The following is a 27230-nucleotide window of genomic DNA, read 5'->3' on the forward strand; positions in this document are numbered from 1 at the left end:
ACTTTGGAATGGCTGCATGGAAGACATGTGCACACTTACCTGACCGGTAATAGTTTAAAAGAGCCCCAGAATCACAAAATGGATGCTGCAGCCACAGACACGAGTCTGACCTCCTGCTGCTGGATGAAACTCCGGCAGGGGAGGCCTGGACAATAGGTTTCCTGTCATAGGGAGGTGTAACCACCTCCCCAGACAGGCTTTAATGTATTGAGGCTGGGTGGGTGCATTCAGTGAATGTTTTTCAGACAGTGCTGGGGCACACTTGGTGTCCCTGTGTATATCCCAGTTCAAACCGGTTGCAGGGGTGCTCAGCCCCTGCTCTGGCATGAAAATGGACAAAGGGAAAGGGGTGTAACCACCCCCTCCCTGGATCCACCCAAAGGTGGGTCCCTAGAGTAAGTTCAACCTCTAAACTTAGTATAAGTATAGGAAGCCAGTCCTTAGGACTTTAGATTACCCTGGACGAAACTCTGCAACATATATACTGGACCTTCAACATTCTATTTTGACTAGAAGACAGAAGAATCTCTCTTGGGGTCAAGGAGTAACTCCCCCGTTCAAACAGGAACCAAAGAAACATCTTGCCGGTCTGCATTTCCAAGGCTCCCACCGGAACATAGGACATGGACTTCCAGACATCTCCGAGGCCGACACGAGATCCCAGCAAAACTGAGACCTGTAGACATCACGAGAGACATGGGACCAGAACTCCTGAACACCATGAACATTTGCAAGTGCATCAACTTCCCGAGCTTTCTTAAAGTTGTGCATTGGGATACTTGTAGTGCAAGCCCCGAGCACCATTTGCACTTAAGATTGTGGGCCTACACTCCACGAGTGTCCCATGGGCCTGCTTCTAGCATTTCCTCATGAGGCGTCTTCGCAGTCCCTGGTCCGTTGACTGGTGGGTCCCCACAAAGGTAACTCTTCTGTTCTGGTTGCTCAAGACATGACCTGACTCCCCTCCAAAGGGTGATTACTTCGGACCTTGCTGGTCTGCACAGATGCCAATCTCTGCTTTCTGAGAGAAGGCGGGGACAGATGGAGAGAAAACTGTGATCATCAGCCGCAATCAGATAGTGCCCAGATAGTGCTCTAAAAAACTGATCCATCTCTGCAGCAGTCACACAGGTAATGAGCCAGCTGTCAGTTTCAAAGACATGCAGCATCATCAGAACTGTTATAACAGCATTGGGGTGCACTATGTTCTGTAGTTGCTAATAATGACAAATCTTACTATTAATTCCTGTAGTTAATAGTAATTTTTGTATCACACATATTCTGTTTGTGTAGTATTGTATTGCTTGTAGAATAAAGTACTTTTTATAAATCATGTTACAGTATTTTCTTGGCAAGAGGTGCTTGGGAGCAATTGTGTTTTGAGTCTCTAACCCCAGACCAATCTCCCATATAAGCCTTGAAATGTTTGCACTACTATTCTCCTAGTGAACTACCAAAGGAGTGTACATGTTGCTCAGTTTTCAGAGTTCATACCAGGACAGCCTAGTCATCAGTGGTGAAATGGGTCAATCGCCAAGATTGTGGCACAGAATCCCTGTGTGCCTCATGACCCCAGCACAGGTTTTGGTGCGTTCTTTTCGAACATGGCAACCACAAAGGTTTATAGGTGAATAAATCCTGTTTGTACTTCTGACACATATCCAATGTGAGAATCCTCAGTCTACTTATTGTAAGCAAGTGTCTTGAATCAACCTCTTTATTCTATTCTTGGTCAGATATATCAATTGCCAAATTATTTGAAGAATGGTATCCATGTTTTAAAAGATGACCAAAGAGTTTTCTCCTTCATTATCATAAGAGAAGCTATTGTCTCAGTAAAAAAGCACCTGAAAAAGCAGTCCAAACTTATGATCATGCAGAATTTGCCAGCCGTATCTGAGACTTTTTTTAAACCCATACGAGACTTAAATTCTTTTATTATTTTTACCCTAGCATCATGTTTATACTGAAAAATGAGACAACAAATATACAACTAAATACTAGCTATTGGTTTCTCTATTCATAAAGTCAATCAGAGGTGTAATTTTTCATTTTTCCTATACAGTTATATTGTTCTAATTCTTACTGTGAAAATAACTAATATCAACAAACTTTAAGGTTGTTATTTAGAGAAATGTGGATGTAGGGCATTCACTAAAGATTGAATTATGCCCCTTTCCACCCTATTTGGGTGTACACTCAGCTGCTGACCACCGTCATATGATGGCCATGGTTGCAAGTAGAGGGTGCACAACTTGGAGGACAGGTAAGGGGAGGAAGAGGACGAGTGGCATAGACAGAAAATACCCTTTGATGCTATCACCATTTGGTTGCTGTGTTGAATAATAAGTGACAGCAACAGATTAGGGAGGAAATGCAGTGTGGCCAGGCCAAATGAGGGAAATCTTGGCGAAGATGCATAGAAAATATACTCTAGAACTATTGATATAATGGTCACTTGGTTATCTATCAAGGCATGGGGATCATTTATGCAGATAGTCCAGGAATCTAGGCTACGAAATAGCACTTGTGACCATCATCCACTTGGTATTTGCAGCAATAATGTAAACTTACAAATATTGTGCTATGCAGTGAAGCTCCCGAGGTTTTGGATATTTATTATTACCCTATTGATCAATTTAATAAAATCACAATATGTGTAATATGTTTTTCTGCAGTGAAAATGTTTGAAAATAATTCAGGTCAAGCCTATTGGACATTGTCCATCAATGTTTTATAATGTGAATATAATAGAGATTATGCATACATTATAATAAAGAGACCCCTGGAAGAACATACTATTTACAATAACTCGTAGGATCGTTCACATTGGCTAGGGGTCACTCTTGGGGGCTATTATTGGTGCCTATTTGTTCAACGTTAATCAGTTCAGAAAATAAGGGTTTAAATAAGACAGTAAATTAGCATATAAACTGGTCTATAAATACACAAACATAGCTTATTCTATTGAGCATTGAAAACAATTAACGTAATCACGTTTTTAGTAGACTCATTCTTTATAAAATACCATAGCCCCATAGAGAAGTGTTTCCTTATATTGAAATGATATTGCACAATTCGTCCTATTTAATAATAATTCAACATTCTGAATTAAAACATGGAAAATATGTATGGTACATAGTAAAGAAAAATAGAAGTATCAACAAATTCTTTAATGGAGCTTGTCTCAGATATAATAGCACTCTATGTATCAACAGTCATTCATTCTAGATGAATGTCCATATATTTAACGTGTCCTTACTATTTTGACGGTTGTGGTATTTGGCAGGTGTCTTGTCTCCTGCAGGCTGAAATCATAGGACATGTCACTGCTAATAATTCCGATCTGTTTTCCATCCCTTGGAAAAAAAAAGAAAGGCTGTTAAGATCGTTCTCACTTAATAAAAATCTTTGAGTGACAAGACTGAACGTTTTAATCCTATGGTCACCCAGAAAGAATAATAGCTAAAACTCTCTTCAACTAAAACAAAACATAAGTTCAAGACAGTCAAAGCTCAAAACAGTCGTCAGGCTTCCTCAAGCAAGAAATACATTTTTGTAAGTCAGAGGGACAAAATTTTGCATTGAAAAGTCTAGAATTTATAAATCTCTTCCATCAGGTGCAAATACTTGAGGTACCCCTTTGCCTCAGCATGTTCCAAAACTAATGGGACACTAGACATCATCTGGCTCATTATGCTGTTTCTGTTTATGTGACATTATTATTTGCTAGTATAGTTGAATTTACACCCTCTTGTAATTCAAAGTTACTTCCAAAATTCCTATTCAGTTTTCAAATTGAAGGAAACTAATCCTTCATCTTATCATTTTTTAGGTAATGTATTGGTCAAAAATATCGAAATGGCTGTTGAATAATAAAAAAATCAACATGCTGCAAATGTTTAATAAAAAAAGGGAAGATGCTGCATAGCTCAATGAAGAAAACATTGTAAGTTAGGAATGACAAGTAACAGAAATTTGGAAAAACTTCTGAATGAACAAGTGGTTTACCTTAATCTAATCATAACAACCCAGGGTCCCCGAAGTAAAATAATCGACACCTTATTAAGAAAGAATGATTGTAATATAAAATGGCCTCCACTACTCACATATACATGAAGGAGCCAGCCAAATTTGAGTTGGGGCACTGGGGAATAACGCTGTGTATGGTGGAATACTTTGTGATGTTTTAAACAAGAACTATAGTAAATAAGAAAATCTTAACTATAAGATAGAAGACCTGTGATCATTCAAAACGTTAAATACAATATTAATATTTGTCTTTGTCCATGTCTATGTACTGTTTCTTGTAGAGCGCATATATCACCCAGAGGTCTCATAGCGCTTTGCCGAAGACTCAGGAACAGACAAACGATGGATAGGAATAAAATAGATTTAGAATAGCTAGGTCTTAAGGGACTTGAGAAACTTTGTATGCTCAATCTTGGTTCGTAGGTGTATAGGTAGAGAGTTCCAAAGGGTAGGGGCCAATTTTGCAAAAGAATTACTGCCATGCTTAACTCTTCGGACCTTCGGAACTATTAGTAGGTGTTTGTTTGCAGAGCAAAGTGTCCTAGAAGGCTGATACTTCTTTAGTTTAGTTGCTAGACACTGAGGGCTCTGAACATTCAGGGTTTTATGGACAAGACAGCAGATTTTGAAGTGTATTCGCTTATTGATAGGCAGCCAATGAAGCGATCATTGACCATAAGTAATGATTTACTAGTATTTGGCATTTTAAAATATTTCTCGAAATGAGCCAATTCATTCATCAAAGCATTCTCTGTCTAGATAACATACTCAGCTTCGTCACCCAGGAGTGCTGAGATGCTACCAATAGTGTTGTACTGTTTACGGTATGCAACGTTTACAACAAAATTTTTACAACGCACTACCATTACAACGCAGGTATTACCACGCATACCATTACAACGCATTGCGCTGGGGGGCGCTCTAGGGTAAGTAATAAGTTTAATTTTCTATCCAACACCTTCCCTAGTGTCCACGGGGACTGGAGTTGGAATAGAAAATTATACTTACCACTATCCAGCACCTCTAAGCGCTATGCGTTGTAACGGTATTTGTTGTAAATACTGCGTTGTAAAGGTATGCGTGGTAAAAGTATGCGTTGTAACGTCATACATCCACTGTTTACAGTATCTTGAAAACTGGGGTTCACCTTAGTAGAGTTTAGTAAGCTATGCTACAGATGAAACTTTTTTTAATATATCTTTATTGATCTTTTGTACATACAAACTCCATGAATAGTGACGTGTGCCTTATCAATGTGCATACAATGCCAAGTGTTCACACTTCAAGTATAATCAGCCGAATCCCAAATATAGCAGCATTAAGCTTCATCCAAGGTCAGACATCTCCCCCATGTATCTTATGTGTGATGCCTTTATCCTGAACACACTTGCTGATCTCTGCTATGGTGCATGGCCACCAGGCTTCAGCCACCCTAACTCCCTTCAACCCCCTCTTCCCAAACACAACTCCCCCTCTTCCCCATCCATGTTTAGTGTGACCTTCCTGTTGATGTACGCTAATGAACCGAGCATCTCTACTCCGTCTTACCCCCCTCCAAAAGTACTGTGCTACCCTGCCTCTCTCATCTCCTCAGTATTGTCTGCCTCATGTCCTGAGTGTATAATCCCCCCTTCTATGTCTCTGTCTGCTCCGTCTGTTCCACCGGCTACCAACTCCGCCACCATTGCTCTCCAAGCCTGTACATCGTCTTCTAGTTTCTCATCGCGTCTGGTCTGCTGCTTAGAGACCACCTCAGCTGTCACCCATTCCTGCATATCCTGTACCCATTGTGACAAGCTGGGAGGACATCGACCCATACATGATATGGCTTTCCGCGGCTTTGCGAGTACCAGCCCCAAAAGACTAACTTCCGACTGAGGTTCTTAATTTTTAGGTCAAGACAACAGTCCCAGCAACACCACCCGGATCTCTCCTGCTATCACCCACCCTGTTGCAACTCTTAATGCCTCCAGAACTGTCGCCCAAAACTCCAGGAGCTCAGGGCATGAACACCACATCCGACTCTCCATACCTAGGGCAGTGCCCTGACTGCTCTGGGTAGATCTTGCTAAGCAGTTTTGGGGTCAAATAAAGTTGTTGGACATAATTAAATTGTATTAATTTAAACCGTGTATTAGCACTGGTTTGTTTGACCACTTCATGGATCAAGACCCAGTCCATATAAATGAGCTGATCCCCTGTCAGTGCCTCCCATTTCACTTGGATTGGTAACTCACCATTCACTCAGTCACCACTGATCGCCCCATATAAATCAGAGATAAACTTCCAGCCTTTATCCATCACCATCAACGTCTGTAGTGTCTGGAATACTGGGGGTTCATCCAGGAATGTGGGCCGAAGGTCCCTTGACAACTGCACAATATTGACCGGGCTCCATCTCAAACATCTCCCACGCCTGTGCACGTGTGAGTTATTTTGCATTATCATATAGATCTCCCATGGATTGGGGACCTTATATTCTCAGAACAGCTCATGGAACTGATCTCAATCAACAATGGACGTCAAATCACCCAAATATACCTTGGAGATTTCAATCTCCACTGGAATGACAACAAAGACTCAGTGGTCAACGGCCTCAAAAGCTTCCTCGATACCCTTGCTCTTACCCAAACCTGCAATAGCCCCACACATAAGAAAGGATCAACCTTGGATCGAATTATCTCCAAAAGTAACGTCATTCAGCTGGAATCGATACAACCCTGTGACTGGTCCGACCACCACGCTATCACCTTCTTCATCAAAGAAACAGTCAAATTTAACTCAATTCAAGTCACAAAACCAAAGGTATGGAAAAGAGACCTAAAACGCCTCAACCTAAACTTATTACCCGTAGCAACCTGCAACCTGCTATTGCCACCTGCTGGCATCTCAGGCGTCAATGACCTCACCACCCATTACCTCAATTCCATGACCTCTATTATGAATGAGGTTGCCCCCCTTCAACTTAAGAGAATTTCCACTAAAGACTCTAAACCGTGGTATAGTGGCCGACTCAATGAAGACAGAAGATCTCTCAGAGCCCTTGAACGTAACTGGAGATCAGTCCCTTCCTCTTTTCACCTTGTACTACTAAGGAAAAAAAGAAATGCTTATTACAAAAAGATTAAGCGCACCAAAGCCGACTTCTTTAGCCAACAACCAGACCAAGCTAAAAATCGCCCTAAAAAGCTTTTTGAACTAATCAAATCTCAATCTAAAGATGCACCTCTACGGCTACATAATTCAGACCAACCGCAACCCAATTGTGAACAATTCTCTGCCTTCTTTACTCAGAAGACGATCAACATCGAGACTGATCTCCTAAATGATCGTCTACTGTGCTCGCTACAACCTATGCATAACCCCGCTTCTATTCCTGCTTCTACACTCAAAATCCTCTCAAAGTATGATCTGAAAAATGAAGCAACATGGTCCTCCTTTCACAACTACACTGAAGAGGCCATAGGAAAGATTCTCAATGTCCTGAAACCTTCCAACTACCTCATCGATCCACTTCCTGCGAACGCTGTCAAAGACCTAACACCGTGGCTTCTTCCGCAATGGACCAAAATCATTAATACTTCACTGCATCAAGGATGCATCCCAAACGCCCTCAAAGTCGGACAGGTTTCACCCATCCTAAAGAAACCCACTGCCGACCCCACTGATCTTAACAACTACCGTCCTATTACCAATATCCCCACCTTAGCCAAATTACTTGAAAAATGCGTACACCAACAACTGACTAAGCATATTGCTCACTTTGACCTTCTTAACACTCATCAATCAGGCTTCAGAGCAGGTCCCAGCACTGAATCAGCCATGACACACATCATCGATGATGCGCTACAAATCCTTGACCAGAACGGATCTTTCCTTCTCATTCTTCTAAACCTATCCTCGGCTTTAGATACGGTCAAACACGGGAATCTGATTGATCTTCTCAACTGTAGGATGGGTCTGTCTGGAGTAGTATTAAATTGGTTTTCCTCTTTTTTACATAACCGCACACAACAATTCAAGATCAACAACAACCTTTCCAAGCCAGACCCAGTAAGGCTGGGCGTCCCACAAGGATCTTCTCTATCACCAGCACTTTTAACCTATTTATGGAGCTATTATGCTACAGGAGTCTAACGTGCAATATCATATGTATGCCGACGATACACAACTTTATCTTAAGATCAATACCTTAGAAGACAGTAAACGGCTTAATACCACACTCAAGAATACCCAAAACTGGTTGGCACAAAATCACCTCAAATTGAACGCTTTAAAGACCGAATTCCTCCTTATTGCTCCACCTGCTAATATCCCTGCTATGCAAGACCTAATCCAACATATCACCGCATTTAACATTCAACCTACTATCGTTGACTCTGCAAAGTCCTTGGGTATAACCCTAGACAGTAATCTCTCTATGCAGAAACACATTAGCAACGCCACAAAGGGAGCAAACTTCCAGATCAACATTTTGAGGAAGCTAAAGCCCTTCTTGCCAGCCAATGACTTCAAGGCGGCTGTTCAAGTGCTAGTCATCCCTCGAGTGGATTATGGTAGTGTCTCACTCTGCGGCCTCCCAAAAGTCATCACAGCCCCCCTGAGAGCCTCAATAAACACAGTAGCAAGACTCATTACGGGCTCGAGAAGAAGCTCTCACATCTCCCCTGTTCTGAAAGCCTTGAATTGGCTCCCGCTTGAAGCTAGAATCCATCTAAAAATAGCATGCATGACACACAAGGCCTTACACCACTAGGCTCCTATCTACCTTGCTCAGAAACTGACAATCTCTGGCGGGTATAGATCCTCTAGAGGGGCGGACAACCTACTTCTAAAACCTCAAAGATTCAACAAAAAGAAAACATATAAACAAACCTTTTCAGGAATGGCACCTAGGATTTGGAACTCTCTTCCCCCAGAAACCAGATTGAACTCCTCTACCGTCTCCTTCAAAAAGGATGTAAAAGCGATCGTCATGGCAAAATATACGTGACTAGACCCTAAACCTAGCTGAAGAATAATTCTGCCCATTTGGGGGGGTCCTTCCACTTTCCCCAGGAGCGTGGAAGCCACGGAACTTAAGAATTCAAGACATTCACGTTATAGAACTTAAGAATTCGAGACATTCACGGTAAGTCTTCTACTACTGTTTTTGATCTCTGATTTTAATGTTATTCCATGTTTCTGTCACCACGTATTGTATTCTGCACCCTTTTATTATTCCTTGTGCAATTCTTTTTACCTATTTTTAATTTGTCACTCTTCTCCCTATGTATTATGTAATTCTGAATACTGGAAATCGCTCTGATATCCGCAAGGATCTTGTTCGCTCTCTACAAAACCTTAAAAATAAAATAAAATAGCTAAGTCTTGCTTAGAAATAGTCATAGGAACTATTTTTTGCCCATTATCACTGTTATACTTTTATCACTGGAGATTCCGAATACAGCATATTGGGTGTGTAACAATGTGGATCGTGACCTTGAGTTGTCTGACTATATGACATCTATGTTTGAAATGATGGTGGAAGAAAAACAACTACCATTAGTTGTTCAAGTTTGAATCTAATAGAGGTTTGTCAAATAAGCATCCCAGGTTCATTCACCATTTGAATTGAATGACCACTTGGATGTAATTAGGATGAAGATCAGGCTCCGAAATGCTGAGCTGTCTTTGATGTGAGTCTATTTATTGATGTCAACCCATCTCTTGGCTTAAAATTCAGATCTGCATCCCAACAAGTTAGCTGTTGAATGCAGATTCTCATTATAGGATTTGATTCAGCATCGTGTGAGTACCTTTTTAATTTGTGTATAGATTTGATTATCTTTATTTTTCTTTATCTTTATCATTATTCATTATCTCTTAGCTCTGGTGAATACCAGGTGGTGAGTGTATCCTTCTCAGTTTTCTCCTTCTTACCCTTAGTGTTGAGTATTTGTAGGCACACACTATGATGATAGTTGACAAAAGTATTCAAAAAGAAACACCATCCATTGCTGATCTTGTCTTTCGCATGTTGTTCGGAGAGCTGGTGATCAGGTTATGCCATCCACTTGCCTCCATTGTTTATATTTATGTTCAGAATGGATAATCCATTTTATTTTATACTGGCTAGTAATAGCAATCTCTGACAAGATTGTTTTTATAAAAGTCATTATGCTTTGGCTTCCAATTCATTTTTAGCTCTTGATGTAAATTATCACTTTTCTTGCTGAATACAATTCAAAATATATCAATTGCCAGTAAGAGACATGGAGTGACCAAAGTGTTGTCCAGTATTGTGGCAACATGTTTGTTAAATGAGTGGCCATTGCAGGAATGTCCAGTTTAAAGCTGTCATTTAGATTTATCAAGACCTGATTAAAAAATAGTGACCAGAAGTGCTTACTTTTCATGCTTTACTTCTTTGGGGCAAAGGACATAGGTGGAATGTAGTACATTGTATTTAATTCATGGAGGACTGGTGATTATAATGCTTTAATTCATGGAGGACTGATTATTGTAAAGCTTCAGGGGTCAATATCTCATTTATTTCTCCAGTTACTATCAATTCATGGTCCAGAAATGTTGAGCGCCTAGATGCGGAAATAGAATGTTCTGATAAGATCTTTTTCTGATCTCATCTGGGGGAATATGCACAATATAAAGGAAAACTCCTGGCATGTTGTGAAATATTATTTCAGAAATTAGGAGATAATCTGACGAAATCAAGACAGCAGACCAATTACATTTCAAATGTAATTAAATATGGGTGGGCAATCCTCATGAGACTGAAACATGTATAGATAGATGCAGAGCTGTTTTCCCCATCGAAATAATGCCAGGAACGGCAAACTTGTGCCTATCCCATGATTGCTGAAAATAAATTATAGAAAAACATGTGAGTCAGCCTGTCAGTTTTGAGACATTTGTAAGTGAATGAGCCCCTGTCAAATTTCAAGAGACCATTGAGAGACATTGAGCTGTAGCATCTGCACTCTCCTTGCCAAAATGTGCATGGGAGAAGCAGAAAGAACACAGGGCAATCAGCTCCAGATCCAAAATGCCTGCACAGGGGTTACTTTATGATGCATAACAAGACGATTGACTGTCCCGTTTCTAGACCCGTCTGCTGTGACTGATATGTTTTCCGTTAACACTGGGGCTGTCATTTGTCCATGTGTGCTTCGCAGATTACATTGAGGACTGAGTTTTATTGTTTGCGGGGCTAGACCATCTGGCTATATGTAGTCTCAACTCAGTGGGTATTAGGATTTAGCTTCTGTCTGTATATCAATACCCCAATTGAGAAAGTTAGAATGAGGGCAGCGATATCCTCATTTCGTTTTCCTTAGGTACATATTTCTACTGTAACTTCTCTTCTCTTGTAGTGTAGTTCCTATATTCCCAGTAGGCTCTGCGCATAGGAATAATATATCCTATAGATGTGACATAGGACTTATGTCTAATAGGTCTCTATCGAAGTATATTAGACTTAATTGTGAGTGCCAGCTATCTCAGAAGTCATTAGAAACTTTCTTTAGTTCACAAGTTAGTTTCTGACAACCGCATAAACATGACAACTCTGTTTCCCCAAGATAAAACTGATCTTCAGAGTCGTGGAAACAATAGATAGATATTTCACTCTGTCAATTGTGCATGCTTCGTTTCACCAGAGGTGCAGAGAATTTGTTCATTTAATTGGATTTATTGAACAGCCTTCTTTCTCAAGCATAAGAAATTAACTGCTACAATCGTAAAACTGGTTGCAAAATATAATGCATACAGTAAAAAGAGTGGAATAAAATAATACTGTAGGAGCATTGTATGGTCCCTAAACCATAGATAAATACATACATAAATAACAGAGGCTAAAAGTACTCAACTGGTGCTTCTTAAATACGCCTACCCCGATGTATCTAGCCTAAGCTTAGTACGAGGGAAGAAATAAGTGAGGTGTAGCCTAAATGTAGTATTCTTTTGCCAAGGATCTGTCCGAGATTTCTCTTAGGGTCTAATCAGCTCCATACCTTGATTAGGAAAGAATAAGGTCAGGCTCAGGACTCGATTTCCTAACAACCCGCAGGGGTAGCTTGGAAACACTGGAGCTGGATTTCTCAGCAGGAGAAAAGACAGTTTCTCTCTGCTGGAGGGTCGGCTTCCTTCGGCACTTGATAAAGGATCAAGTTTTACCATCTGAGTCCCCAATATGGCATTTTGATCGACCTTGGTAGAATGAAGGTCTCTCTTGGGCTTGCTAGAGAAAATCTGAAAGTATGCTAAATTTACCATTTTATTTCACCATATACAGTCAGTAAGTAACAGCCCACCCATTCTTTGACCCCCCTGCATATAGGCCGAAGCCAAAGGCCAAAGGCCACCACCTCATGATAATAATATCTACTAGGCCCAAACGCTCATGAAAATGCATTTCTTTTTGTGCACAACACAGCGATGTAGCCTAGGCTACCGCAGAATCACAGAAACTTTCCACAGTTACAAGTACTAGTGTTTTGGGGTAAAGGGTATATTTATAGGCTAAAGCTGGGTTAGTGTTTAGGGTGTTGGGGTATTTTAAGGAGTAAGGGTGGGTTATGATTATGTGGTGCAGGGGTATTTAAAGGGAGCAGGGTGGACACCCGGAGCTGGAATGTACTGATCCTGGGAAGAAAAAAGAATGAAATATTGGGCACAACCCTCCCTTTTTTTCCGTATTCCCGCGCCCGCACACGGCCACTCCCCCAGCACACGCCCACAGCACACAATATGAGACATGGCATGAAGGGCGGAACGTACCACACACCCCCAGCGTTTGTCACGCCCCCGGCAGACGCCCACAGCACAACGCAGACACGCCCACAAGGGACTACTTTGCTGGCACAGTTCTTTTACCTTTTAAATGTATATGGTGGGCGTCTGCATAGCCTATGTCCATCTGCTGCAACTGCCCTTTCTAATGCTGTATTGGGTGTTATGATTGGTGCTGTGGTTCCTGAGATTACCCGCCTCAAAGGTTTGGACTCTCTTTTTATTATATTAGTATGGATAAATCGGAAAAATTATAATAGGGTCCTAAAATGTTCCACAACACCCACTCCACGTTATCATGTTCATCCCATTGCAGAATATACATGCTATTTTGGTCTGTGGATTAGGTTAATATTGTTTCTGGGAAGTATTCAAAGAATCCTTGTTCTCTAATAGTTCTACTTTAAGCAGATTGCTTTGCGCCAAAGTTCATTGTGTTTGGAAAAAAGTCCAATCAAATCGTAGAAAAATACAATTCCAAAATTAGAAGTTCTGTTTTGAAAAAAGTGAAGGTCGAATACAGAGTTGAAAGACCGCTGTGTGCTAACTTCAAAAGTGATTCTCGGTGTCAGGAGAAAACATTAAGTCATCAAGGCTGGCAAAGAAATCGTCTACCACAGTAGATGAAAGTCGAACCACTTCATTAAGAAGGTTGATTGTACCCAGATGTGAAACATCGCCATCAGCATCAGTCGCTTTAGCAATGTTCGCAGCAGATGGTACCTGTATGCCTGCTGGTCCGCGCATCTCACCTTCAGTTGGAATTAGTGGTGAGATCTCAATGAATGCCGTCATCAGGATCAGTAGCCGTTGGGGGCAACACAGTACATGAGCCGTCACCAGTCTCAGTAAAGCGTCAACATCCGTTAGCATTGCTGATGGAAGTGTTAGACAGACATCTAACATGCATTCCTCTTCACAAAGCAAGCATCGTAGAACAGGTAAGATGCAATCTTGCCAGATTATTCTAAATGACAGGAACCATGTGGTGTTCACATCTCTCAATCGACCCAAGCCATGGATCTGTGTTATTCTGTCACGAAACTGCATGGCCAGGAAAGCATTCTCCATGGTGATTTGGGTATCACTGGTGGCGGGATTTGCCATTACGGAGCAGGAGGAATAAAAATAGGATCCCTGCTACGAGTACCAAGATGAGCGGCAGGCCTCCGAACACAGAGAGCAAGAAGTTAGGAAAAATGCCCAGGACTGCTTCAAAGGGTGCTAACAGTCCCGAAAAAATTGTCTTAAATACATGTACCATACCGCTGGTATCAGACATGTTTAAGATATAACCTATCATTTCTGCGAAATGTATTTGACAGTTTGTTGATAATAATGCATGTATCTCTGCAGAGGACCTTGCAACTTGCAGATCATACTTCTCTCTGGATGAGGTCAGTGGCACAGTTTATTGTAAAAGAATGTCTTTCATTCTGCTTAAAGTATCAATTCGTATAGAAGAGATGTTCAGTGAAGGCCATAGTGGCGACTCGCCATCTGTCTTAGTTTTCGGAAACAATACTTGCATACAACAAGTGACCTTGGCTGACACACTAACCAGATATGCTGTCCCTGACATCATTCCACAACAGTTGTGATCATTCAGCATTATGTAGCTTCCATTGGAAAGCTGACTAAAAATCGGATCTATCACCGCTGCCGGGGAACCCTGCTGGTGGCATGATAAGTTGTTTGAAGAACCCTCACAGGCTCCATGTAAATTAATGCCTTGACACAGAAGTGTACCGCTTAATGTGGTTGTTCAAGTTTTTTACACTAAGAAATACCTCCTTTTCCCCACTCCAACATTTGTGTGTGTATGGTAAATCCCAGGTTGACTTTATGTATTCTTTACCCAACCTTTCATACAGGCCTGCTGGTATACATTTTAAGCAATATTGAAACTGGAAAATCGTCACTGGTATCGTGATGGTGCCATGTATTTTCCATTCAACTAATGGTTTCTCAGAAACGGTCAATAGTAATCTCTCCAGTTTTTCTATGCTCAGCACCGTATAGTCTGCTCCCCTCTGTGCCAAAGATATTTGTTTATCTGCAAGGTTAAATACAGTAAACATTGACGTAGTGTTGATTAGATGCCAAGGCACATAGCCAGAACGAAGGTTATGTACTGTCCAGCCTATAATAATCCACATTTGTAAAGCGCACACTCACCCGTTAGGGTCTCTAGGCGCTGGGGGCCGTCAGGAAGATTAAGCAAGCTATTGCCCAGAGTCACATGGTGCTGGGCTGACCTGCCGCCGGAGCAGGGGATCGAACCCTGATCCCCAGATTCCGGAGTCAGTCGCCCTGGCCGCGGCGCCACACCTCTCCCCTTCAGCCTATCAGCATTATAGAACGTAATTGAGACTGGCCGTGTTGTAACATTAGCAAGTCCTGTTACATTATGTCTATGGCAGAGGATACAATACTGTCCAAAGAATACATTCTGGACGACAGAGTTGTTAACCAATTGTCAACTACTGAGAGTGCTTTCTCTAAATTAATACAATGAATTTCTTGTATTCGTTCAGCTGTTTCCATTTGCGTGACTTTCCATGCTTTATTGTAAGTAGCTTATGTACCGGCATATATGAAACGTTTATGACAAGGTTTGCGAGGACCAAGTAAGAATTCTCATAAATCAACGCCATCTTTAAATGAAGTTCAGTGTTGTTTTATCTCCCGAAGTGTGTATTCTTGTAGCCATTCAAGGCACAGTATTCCTACACTGTAAGTTGGTATTATACCTGGATGTTGTCTCTGGATATATTTCGGATCTGGACGAGTTACTGTAAACCCTTGTGTCTTGCACAGGACTTATCTTGACAGATATTCGTGTCTGTGGGCCAGATTAACCATTTTTTCCATTCAGGATTTGTTCTGTTTTGTAGAAAAATATAATTTACGTCTACCTCCTCCTCTGAAGTTAAATTACTATCAGGTGTGGGCTTAGGTATTGACGGTTTGTTTAAATCTTTTATCTTTGCCCGGCCATGGCAAGATATCTGTTGAACAGTTTCATTTAAGACCAGTATCTGTTCTGGGATAATGCAGACTCTGAATAATGCTTCTAAACCTTGTATCTGCCAGTCTTTTGTGCCCCAAATAGTTTTTGTCTCAATTTTGTCTTTCCAAAAGTCAAAGCCTAATGTGGACAATTGAGCATAAAAGGCTGCAGAATAAATCTGTTTAGTATTTGTCAACATACTTTTCAGGCCTGTCTTATTAACATTTTTTAAGTAAAAGCTTTCTGGGTTTGTGACATTAAAAACTGTAAAATATGGAATTTTTCTATAGAATGTTTTAGAGCTTCCTTTTGGAGGTGTTGGACAATGTTCCCATTGATTATAAGCTAAAACATTTCGAGGGTTTGCAGATTTATGCAAATAATGTAGACCAAAATGATTAAAACAATACATTTATTCATACTTTGATGAACCTTCTAAGTATTCATGTATTGCAAATTTCGGTGACATTTCTAAGTCTGCCATCATGTTGTTAACAGTTTCAAAGTCCCAATCATCAGAAAATGTACTAGGTGAGACAAAATCACTCAAGGAAACCTTAAATTGGTGTGGAATTGTCAGCAGCTCGACAGGGCCATAAATGTCATAATCAGTTCTATCCCATGCTATTCCACCAGGTAGAGAAACTGCAGTGATGCTCACTGATGACAGGTCTTGTTGTTCATGATGAGATGATTTGTGTGGTTTCAGGAGCAAGTTGGTGTTCTTACTTGCTGGGTCCATTTTAATATGTTTTCCATCTATCAGCTTTCCCAAACTTAAAACAAGAATGAGCCATAGCAGGAGATAAAATACACCTAACCCAATCCAAAATTCAATCCATGGTGAAACCAGATATTTATTTGCAAGCTCTTGACCAAGTTCCGTTAATTGTTCCTTGAAAGTATTCTCTGTTTGCACTGTTTCAGATTCACTGGGATCCTCAGAAAAGGAAGTTGATGAAATAGCCAGAGGCAGTTCTGACAATAGTTGGTATTGCATCCAGATTATTTGAAACTGCTGGAGCTGCTTGTTCCCTTGACATGTTGGTATAGTCAGATGCTACATCATTGTAGACGGGAGTTTCTTGAAGAACTGTAATTTGGGTTTCAAGAGGCACAAGTTCCATGGCTTTATTGCATAGTCCTTTTCTCACTGCAGAATCTTCAAAACTGATGAGTCTTTCAGTTTGAACCTCTTGGATAGTAGCAAGATTTGGTTGTCTGCTACTTCTTGGGAGTCCACTGGGCCTACTACTTATTATCGGCCACATGATGTGTTTTTACTAGGTCAATTGATACAGACCGTTCTCCTTTCTTCCAGCAAGGGGCGGCAGTAACACTGTTCTTGATCCGTGGATTGCTAGTACAGGTACTGGTTTCCTGTAAAAGGCTCAAATTACTTTTTGTCCGCTATTTTCTCTCTGACCAGATCCCCAATCTTTGGAATCCAGACAGGTTTTGCTGGGATAGGTGGTTTTTCTTCAGTGGTTGTTGGCTTTTCACTGGTGTTGCTTGGATTTCTTTTAAGTTCTGTAAAACAGCCAAACGATCTGTGATATCAAAGAGTTTTGTTCCACCACTGAAGTATGACGATCACGGTATTCAACCATCATTCTAGTACCAAAAAGGATTTCATATGGAGTGATTCCACCCAGAGAATTTCTTGGCAGGTTATTAAGACTACTTTGAACACTTATTAGATGTTTGACCCACCTGTCACCTGAACCTAATACCTTAGCTGTTATAGATTGCTATATGTCACATTTTTTTCTCTCCATAACCAAATTTCCCTCAGGATGGAATGGACTCGAAAACCGCAATGCAATGCCCAAGCTGGCCATGGCCTCCTTGTAAGCCCTAGAGCTAAACGCAGGACCCTTGTCAGAATGTAGCGTGCCGATTTTGTATGTGCCGATAAAGACTCGCAAATCTTTTATAACAGTTCGGGCATCAGCCGAGCGCTGAGGCCACATCCAAATAAATCTTGTCCTAGTGTTTGTGGGACTACTTTTGTCCATAGGGATATTTGAGCGTCAATAGTCTAATGCTATCTAACTGTGGTGTCTGTACCGGGCTGGCTACACTGTGGTCAGGAATCTGGTGGTGCTCCAAGCTGTGATATTTGTAACAGTCATCGCAATTAATTCCGAATTCGTATACGTGAGCTTTCATCCCTCGCCAAAAGTACATCTCTTCTAAATCTAATAGAGATTTTGAGATCCGTTGATGTATCAGACCCTCTACCATATGTGCTTCGTGAATAAGAGCACCTCTCCGGTTCCTGTTTGGAATTACCCTATTCCCCACTCCAGGGATTCGAGCACAAGGAACACAGTTTGCATCAATTATGTATATATACTCGAGTGGATAATTTAGCGGGAATTCAGCTCCACTACCTTTGCTTGTGGCATTGACAGCGAGCATGGTTTCACCGTCTATTTTTGTTTTTTAAGAGTGATTGCAGCTACGGAAGCCATTTGCACAGCTGCCTTCGCGGCTTCATCAACCAATGAATTCCCTTCAACGTGAACGCCATCACGCTGATGACTCAGTGTATGGATCACATGAGTCTTTTGTAGTCCTTTCTGTAAAAGAACTACTTATTTCCAAAGCATGTTATGCTTGATTGTACCATCTTTTGCATCTTTAAAACCATTTTGAACCCAGTTCTGCAGATATTCATTGTAAGACTGGACACAGTAATACGAATCGCACACTATAAGTGTGGGGAATTCTCGAGCAGTATTTTCCAGCGTCATCTTGAAAGCCTGTAGTTCAGCTCGCTGAGCTGTACAGTCTCCGAGAGATTGAGTTTTTGTGACCATCCCGCCAGCACCCTTTAACAATCACGCACCCTGCACTATAAGCGTGTTTTCCCCCAATTGCGGGCTGTGCTGATCCGTCTGTATATATTACACAGCCGTAATGTTCTAGTGGAAGAATTTCAGTAGGCAGAGGACATTCTTGTTCATATTGGAGAAATCCTTGTGTCTTCAAGTAAGGATCGAAAACGTATTCAACGTCTGATGCAGCAAGAGAATTGACCCATTGTATCCATCTTGGATGTAAAGCTTTTGCATATGGAATGCTTGAATTTGTCACTGCCTCTAAGGCAGGTACAGGAGTAATGATTTTTATACGTTTACCCTGTGCGAGGGCTCTCTCTTTTGCTACCGCAGTCTAAACCAGTGTCATAATTTTTTCTGTTGAAGTGAATTTCCTTTCAGCTTGTGTGTACTAGTGTGACTTGTTAGCTATTGGTACCTTTTCACCTTCATTAAAGGAAAGGTATGTGAATCAGCTTCTTCCTGGGATGATTCGGATTATGAGGTTGCGTTCATTTACACGTGTCTGTAAATGTGTTGTTGTGAACATGTCTGTTGGCACTGAACGTAAAATTTCTGTGTGTTTTGAGTCCCAATTACTTGGTTTGAAATCAGGTTTAAATAGTTTGCAGAGAGGTTTAATCCTTTCTGCGTAGTTTAAAATGTAAGTTCTTCAGAAATTCAGGAATCTTAGAACTGATTGTAAGTTTTTCAGCGTTTTTGGAGGTTGGAGCAGCGCACATTTCTCTAAAAAGTTTGCTGCCAGGTTTTTGCCTTCACTTGAATGTTCGTATCCTAAGAATAGGACATTGAGGCGGGCAATTCTTGATTTTTATAAGTTGAATTTATACCCTTCAGAGGTGAATCAAAGTATTATGGTGTTCACCCTGGTCAAGTGCCTGTCCAAATCCTCATCTGTTAGATAGATGTCATCGACATAAGATAACTCCTCATCATCATACGTTTGTAGTAACTCTGTTACTCTGGCTGAAAATAAATCCAGGACTGTTCTTGAATCCCTGGGGGGGGTGACAAAAGTGTTGTTGTGTCTCCATTATTGAGAAAGCGGTCAAGTACCTGCTTTCAGGTGCAATGTTTTGACAGAAGAAACCGTTTGAAATATCTAATGTCGTTTTTTTATTTCTTGCGAACAATGTTATTCATCAGTGCTGCACTCTGTGAATTTTGTACTGCAAAGATTTTGCAGCACGAGTTTAAATGTCTGTAATCTAAGACTAGACAATATGTATTGTGTGGTTTGGAGACAGGAAACAAAGAATTGTTCATGGAAGAGGTGCATGTTTCAATCACCCCTTGGCATTCAAGTTGATCTAAGATCTCCCTGACCTGTTTTTTAGCTTCTTGCTTAACTGGATACTGCCTTTGAGTAGTTGGTTGATTCTTTAACTGGATTGTGTGGTGAGGAGAATCCTCATCCCATCTCACATGATTTTTATTTAATGTGGAGCCTGGGCCACATCCCATTTTCTGGAATATGTGTATTTTTTATGAATAGGAATGTGATTTGGGAAGGCTGGCATAATGATCTCTTCACCATGTGGGCACTCCCTGACAAATTCAGGTGGCCAGTCTTTTTCAGCCAGAAGAATGTCATGACCCTTTGATAGTTTTTCCCAAAAGAGTGCTTTTATTTTCCTAGTTATGTCCCCCTTTATTCGGAGTGTGACTTCATATAACTTGTGTGGTACACTAACCCTGGTATGTGCAGTTTCAACTTGAATGCATTCATTCAGATCCACTGTCTCCAGATGATCCTTCAGGATCCTGCGAGCTATGGTGACCTCTGCTGCACTGTCCAGCATTGTCTGGGCCCACTCCCCGTTCTTGAGTTGTGTCCTCAAGATCCTACGCATGTCTGATTTTAATACTTGCTACCTTTTTTTTGGTGAATTGAGTTTTCTTATTTTTTGGAACGTGTTGCTCGTCTTTGGACTTCACGCATTCTTCTTTGTGATCTGATCGTCCTCTTCTTTCGGATTTCTGCGAGGAAGTCTGAAAGGTACGAGAGGATTGTGTATCAGTATCTTGATATCTATCGGGTTTTCTTAGATTATCCCTATTTCTAAAGCTATAACTCTTTTCAGAGTGCTCCTTTTGAGAAGATCTACCTCTGGATTGAGAACATTTCTCTTTAGGAAGTGTCTGTCTACTATTATCCCACTTCTTTTTAGGTGTAGTGAGATGGTTTTTTTCAGGATTTTCTGTCAGTTCAGATTTTACTGGTTTCCCACCCAAACTATCTCTTCCTAGTTCTTCATAGGCTTTTTCAATAATTCTAGCAAGGTCATACGGTTGCTCGGTGATATCAAGTTCTTTAATTTTTGGCGATTGCCACGGACGTTGCTTCACCTTTAATGTTAGCTAATAAGTTAGCCGAGACCTGTTTGTAATCTTTTAGTGATTTCATACCAAGATTCAAGGCAGGTTCTGGTCCGTATTCATTTTGAATCTGTTTTAGGATGTCAGGTATTACTGCCATTGACAGGACACCATGTGTTTTTGTGTAGATTGAAGCAAAGACTGTACCCCAAGTGTCACAGTCATCCATGTGTGGTGCGATCCCCATCGGTAAACAGATTGTTAAAATCCTGTGTTAAAATCCTGTGTTTCTCATGAGGTGTACTATCCGGAAATACTGCCTCTATTTGAGTATTTTTTTGAGCTTTTGCAGGCAACTTACCAATGACTGATTGTATAGTCTGTGGTGCAATTTTGTTTATGTTCCCCTGATGAAGGGTGTGCTGTGGATTTATTAGAGCAGGTTGAACTGTTAGAGTCCGCATGACATATTGTACCAATTGTCTATGGATTTTAATTATTTGTTTTAGCTGACCTAACAGTTCTACATCTGTCATTCTTTCAATGTCCGGATGTGGTGTATAGCTGGCTAGTACCGGCCATGTTGCTCCTGGTCTACCTAGTGGACCGAGCCTAGTAATGTGATTTTGATGTTGTAGGGCTCCTTTAAACCAGATCTGATGCTCTTGGTAAGTTGGTGGAATTTCAATGTCCTCAAAAGGAGCGTATTCCACTGGAGGTTCCTCCATCTTGTAGAAGTGGAACACATGTGTTGTTGGATTTGCTTGTGAAAAGATAATCCATGAATAGAATACCTCTGTCTGCCAATATTCATGTGCCTCTATGACAGATATGACTCTACCACCTCTTGCTGATAGGCCATTTTCTATAAGCTTTATTCCTTACATTTTCTGGGATGATTATAGCATCCACGTCGTCTTCATTAAAAGATGTTGTGTCAAAACCTGGTCGAGGATTTACAGATCCACTGGCTTCGGTGTTGTCGTTAGTCAACATTGTTTAATGAAAGTTTGCAGAGCAAGTTTTAAGGAAATAAAGGTAAGATGCACAATATTTTGGAACAGTGTATCCTTCAACGTTGAACAAAACCAAAATTAATACATAGAATGTTTTGTCCTACTCAGTATGTGGTGGATATTTGATCCTTTAACCCACTCCAGACGTCTTTTGGAGTTTTTTTACGGGATAAAGGGGTCTCTGTGAAAAGCACGACTGAGTTACTCTAGTATCTAGCGTTAAATTAGTGCCATACCAAACGTTGGGTGTCATGTAGTGTAGTTCCTATATTCCCAATAGGCTCCTCACATATGAGTAATATATCCTATAGATGTGAAGTAAGACTTATGTCTACTAGGTCTCTATCGAAGTATATTAGACTTAATTGTGAGTGCCAGCTAGCTCAGAGGTCACTAGAAATGTTCTCAAGTTCACAAGAAGGCTAAAAGTACTTAACTGGTGCTTCTAAAATATGCCTACCCCGATGTACCTAACCTAAGCTCAGTATGAGGGAAGAAGTAAGTGAAGTGTAGCCTAAATGGAATATTATTTTGCCAAGAATCTGTCCAAGATTTCTCTTAGGGTCTTGGTCAACCGTGTCGAACAGGCCGGTCTTCGAGACTCGGCCTTGGCCTGGCTCAAGTCCTTCATTTCAGAACGTACCCAGTCGGTTCGACTAGGTTCTTTTACAGCCCCTAAAAACATCTCTTTTTGTGGGGTTCCTCAAGGATCTTCCTTGTCCCCTTTATTATTTAATTTGTATATGCGGCCTCTTTTGTTTTCCCTACGAGAGTTTAAGGTTGATGTATATAATTATGCAGACGACCTGCAGTTGGTTTTTGTGTTAAATTCACCCAATGCGGCCGAGGACTTTCGAGCAACTATGTCTTTTATCCAAAGGTGGATGTCTTTAAACCACCTTAAGTTAAACCCGGGAAAAACTGAGCTCATTTTGCCTGGGAAGAGTGAGATCAGTTGGAGTCCTTGTTTTTGGCCGTCGGACATGGGCTCCCCCCCAAAAAAAGCCCGAACAGTAAAAAGTCTGGGAGTGACTCTCAGTGAGGATCTTACCTTGGAAAGTCAAGTCGGAACGGTGGTCTCCTCGGGTTTTTTCCAACTGAGGAAGATTAAGAAAATAGCACACCTCCTCACCGGTTTGGCCTTAATTCCGGCAGTTAGTGCTCTAGTCCTGTCTCACATCGACTTCTCAAATGGCCTCTATTTGGGGGCGCCTATTGGCCACCTCAAAAGATTGCAATACTTGCAAAATCAAGCTGCGAGACTTATTTGCAAAGTCCCGAAGTGGGAATCGATCAGACATGGACTAGAGACCTTGCACTGGCTGCCTGTGGAACAGCGAGCTACATTCAAGGTGGGCTGCATTGTGTTCAAGGCTTTGGAGGGTAAGGGTCCTATGTTCCTTAGACAATTGCTGAGCAAATATAAACCCTTACGCAGCTTGAGATCAGCCCACAAAGACCTACTTGAAGTCCCTTGTTTCAAAAAGAAACGACAGGGAGGCAGCAGTTTTCAATTTTTAGCTGCTTCATTGTGGAACTCCCTCCCTTTGACTCTGCGACACAGTAGGGACCTCCTTGCCTTCAGGAAGGCATTTAAAACTTTTCTTTTTTCTCAGGCCTATTGTAAATAGTGATTATATGTCTTTTATGTACTGTTATGTTTGATTCTCTCACCAGCGCCAAGAAGCCCTCGGGCGTATGTGCGCTTAACAAATAATAAATAACATAACATAACATAACATAACATAACATAACATAACATAATCAGCTCCGTACCTTGATTTGGAAAGAAGATGGTCAGGCTCAGGACTCGATTTCCCAACAACCCGTAAGGGTAGCTTGGAAACACTGGAGCTGGATTTCCCAGCAGGAGAAAAGACAGCGTCTCTCTCAGTGCGTCTGCTGGAGGGTCGGCTTCCTTCGGCACTTGCAGAAACAGGGCGCATTGGGCATGTAGGTAGTCGAACTGCTCCAAACCGCTGTGTGTTTGCTATGGCAAGTGTGGGCATATTTATACCTTGAAGGTACCAAGTTTGACGTAAAGGTGGACATAATAACACCATCAAAGAGTCTTAGTTCTTTGAAAACTCCATGAGTTCTTGGACAAGTCAGTGTTCGAGCAAGGGGAAGTCCCTAGCTGCTGAAGCCGAGTTTTCAAAGAAATCATTGTAGAATGTCGGAACTAGTGGAAGTAGCCCTGCCGTATTTGGACTGCATTAGCTATGTCTAAATATGGTTATGATTCTGATGCCTATATAAGGACATGATGATTTATGCCTATATAAGGGCATGAATCGAGAACATTTCAATAGGGTCCTAAAATGTTCCACAACACTCTGAAAAGGTGACGCACTGCATGTTACTTGATTTAATGATTGAAAGGGCCTCAATTTCAGCAAATATAGAGAAGATCATTCCCCGATTAAGTATGTCATGTGCGACTTCGCTATCATATAGGGGTGTGAAGAGTTTTGAACAATTAGGTGAGGTCTCCAATGATTTTGGAGGATAAGGCTTTCATAAGCAGGCAAATTGCTCTGAGATCCTTGTTCCAAATGCTTCAAGCACCTTGCTATTTTAATGCTAGAGTTTGCTGATGCTTGATTATGTTCATAGGCGGTACAAAAGGGGGGTGGTGATGGACGAAGCATCTGAATCAATCAAACACTCACACCCAGTCAAAAGATCTGGGTTTAATCCATCACCGTTCTTTAGCCCACTCTGCCACCCCAGTTCAGACATGGCTATCTGCAAATCAGTCTGACCCTGCGCCTCATGGGAACAGTCCAGCTCGGACTGCCAAGCCATGTCTTCCCTGGACCGGAAACAAGCTTCCGAGGACAGGTTTCTGGCATGCAGAACGGTGATGGATCAAACCCAGATCTTTTGACTGGGTGTGAGTGTTTGATTGGTTCAGATGCTCCGTCCATCACCACCCCCCTTTTGTACCGCGTTGGCCCCCATAAGTGTGGTAGGGTATGCTCAGACGTGAGTCCCTTGCTCACTTTGCCACTGGATTCAAGCAAGCCGGGTTGAAGACGGCTGGAATGCCAGAAACCGGTCCTCGGAAGCTTGTTTCTGGTCCAGGGAAGAAATGGCTTGGCAGTTCGGGCTGGACTGTTCCCATGAGGCACAGGGTCAGACTGATTTGCATATAGCCATGTCCGAACTGGGGTGGCAGAGTGGGCTAAAGAACGGTGATGGATCAAACCCATATCTTTTGACTGGGTGTGAGTGTTTGATTGGTTCAGATGCTCCGTCCATCACCACCCCCCTTTTGTACCGCTTTGGCCGCCATAAGTGTGGCAGTGTATGCTTAGACGTGAGTCCCTTGCTCACTTTGCCACTGGATTCAAGCAAGCCGGGCTGAAGGCGGCTGGAATGCCAGAAACCAGTCCTCGGAAGCTTGTTTCCGGTCCTGGGAAGGCATGGCTTGGCAGTTCGGGCTGGACTGTTCCCATGAGGCACAGGGTCAGACTGATTTGCATATAGCAATGTCTGAACTGGGGTGGCAGAGTGGGCTAAAGAATGGTGATGGATCAAACCCAGATCTTTTGACTGGGTGTGAGTGTTTGATTGGTTCAGATGCTCCTTCCATCACCACCTCCCTTTTGTACCGCTTTGGCCGCCATAAGTGTGGCAGGGTATGCTCAGACGTTAGTCCCTTGCTCACTTTGCCACTGGATTCAAGCAAGATGGGCTGAAAATGGCTGGAATGCCAGAAACCGGTCCTCTGAAGCTTGTTTCCGGTCCAGGGAAGCTATGGCTTGGCTGTTCGGGCTGGACTGTTCCCATGAGGCACAGGGTCAGACTGATTTGCATATAGCCATGTCTGAACTGGGGTGGCAGAGTGGGCTAAAGAACGGTGATGGATCAAACCCAGATCTTTTGACTGGGTGTGAGTGTTTGATTGGTTCAGATGCTCCTTCCATCACCACCTCCCTTTTGTACCGCTTTGGCCGCCATAAGTGTGGCAGGGTATGCTCAGACATGAGTCCCTTGCTCACTTTGCCACTGGATTCAAGCAAGCCGGGCTGAAAATGGCTGGAATGTCAGAAACCGGTCCTCTGAAGCTTGTTTCCGGTCCAGGGAAGGCATGGCTTGGCAGTTCGGGCTGGACTGTTCCCATGAGGCACAGGGTCAGACTGATTTGCATATAGCCATGTCTGAACTGGGGTGGCAGAGTGGGCTAAAGAACGATGATGGATCAAACCCAGATCTTTTGACTGGGTGTGAGTGTTTGATTGGTTCAGATGCTCCTTCCATCACCACCCCCCTTTTGTACCGCTTTGGCCGCCATAAGTGTGGTAGGGTTTGCTCAGACGTGAGTCCCTTGCTCACTCTGCCACTGGATTCAAGCAAGCCGGGCTGAAGACGGCTGGAATGCCAGAAACCGGTCCTCGGAAGCTTGTTTCCGGTCCAGGGAAGGTATGGCTTGGCAGTTCGGGCTGGACTGTTCCCATGAGGCAAAGGGTCAGACTGATTTGCATATAGCCATGTCTGAACTGGGGAGGCAGAGTGGGCTTAAGAACGGTGATGGATCAAACCCAGATCTTTTGACTGGGTGTGAGTGTTTGATTGGTTCAGATGCTCCGTCCATCACCACCCCCCTTTTATACCGCTTTGGCCGCCATAAGTGTGGCAGGGTATGCTCAGATGTGAGTCCCTTGCTCACTTTTCCACTGGATTCAAGCAAGCCGGGCTGAAGACGGCCGGAATGCCAGAAACCGGTCTTCGGAAGCTTGTTTCCGGTCCAGGGAAGGCATGGCTTGGCAGTTCGGGCTGGACTGTTCCCATGATGCACAGGGTCCGACTGATTTGCATATAGCCATGTCTGAACTGGGGTGGCAGAGTGGGCTAACGAATGTTGATGGATCAAACCCACATCTTTTGACTGGGTGTGAGTGTTTGATTGATTCAGATGCTCCGTCCATCACCCCCCCTTTTTTTACCACTTTGACCGCCATAAGTGTGGCAGGGTATGCTCAAACGTGAGTCCCTTGCTCACTTTGCCACTGGATTCAAGCAAGCCATGCTGAAGACGGCTGGAATGCCAGAAACCGGTCCTCTGAAGCTTGTTTCCGGTTCAGGCAAGGCATGGCTTGGCAGTTCGGGCTGGCCTGTTCCCATGAGGCACAGGGTCAGACTGATTTGCATATAGCCATGTCTGAACTGGGGTGGCAGAGTGGGCTAAAGAACGTTGATGGCTCAAAC

At 42.3% G+C, this 27230-nt stretch overlaps 1 protein-coding gene across 1 annotated transcript in view; it reads right to left on the reverse strand.

Annotated features, from left to right (window-relative positions):
- LOC144770847 (putative DBH-like monooxygenase protein 2) overlaps window positions 1–27230 on the reverse strand; it is a 125140-nt gene that overhangs the window by 25522 nt on the left and 72388 nt on the right. The window contains exon 9 of the mRNA XM_078655627.1: window positions 3263–3359. Coding sequence (XP_078511753.1) covers window positions 3263–3359 — 97 coding nt within the window. The remainder of the gene's footprint in view (window positions 1–3262; window positions 3360–27230) is intronic.

Source organism: Lissotriton helveticus, chromosome 7, assembly GCF_964261635.1.
Source record: "Lissotriton helveticus chromosome 7, aLisHel1.1, whole genome shotgun sequence".
NCBI classification, from domain to species: domain Eukaryota; kingdom Metazoa; phylum Chordata; class Amphibia; order Caudata; family Salamandridae; genus Lissotriton; species Lissotriton helveticus.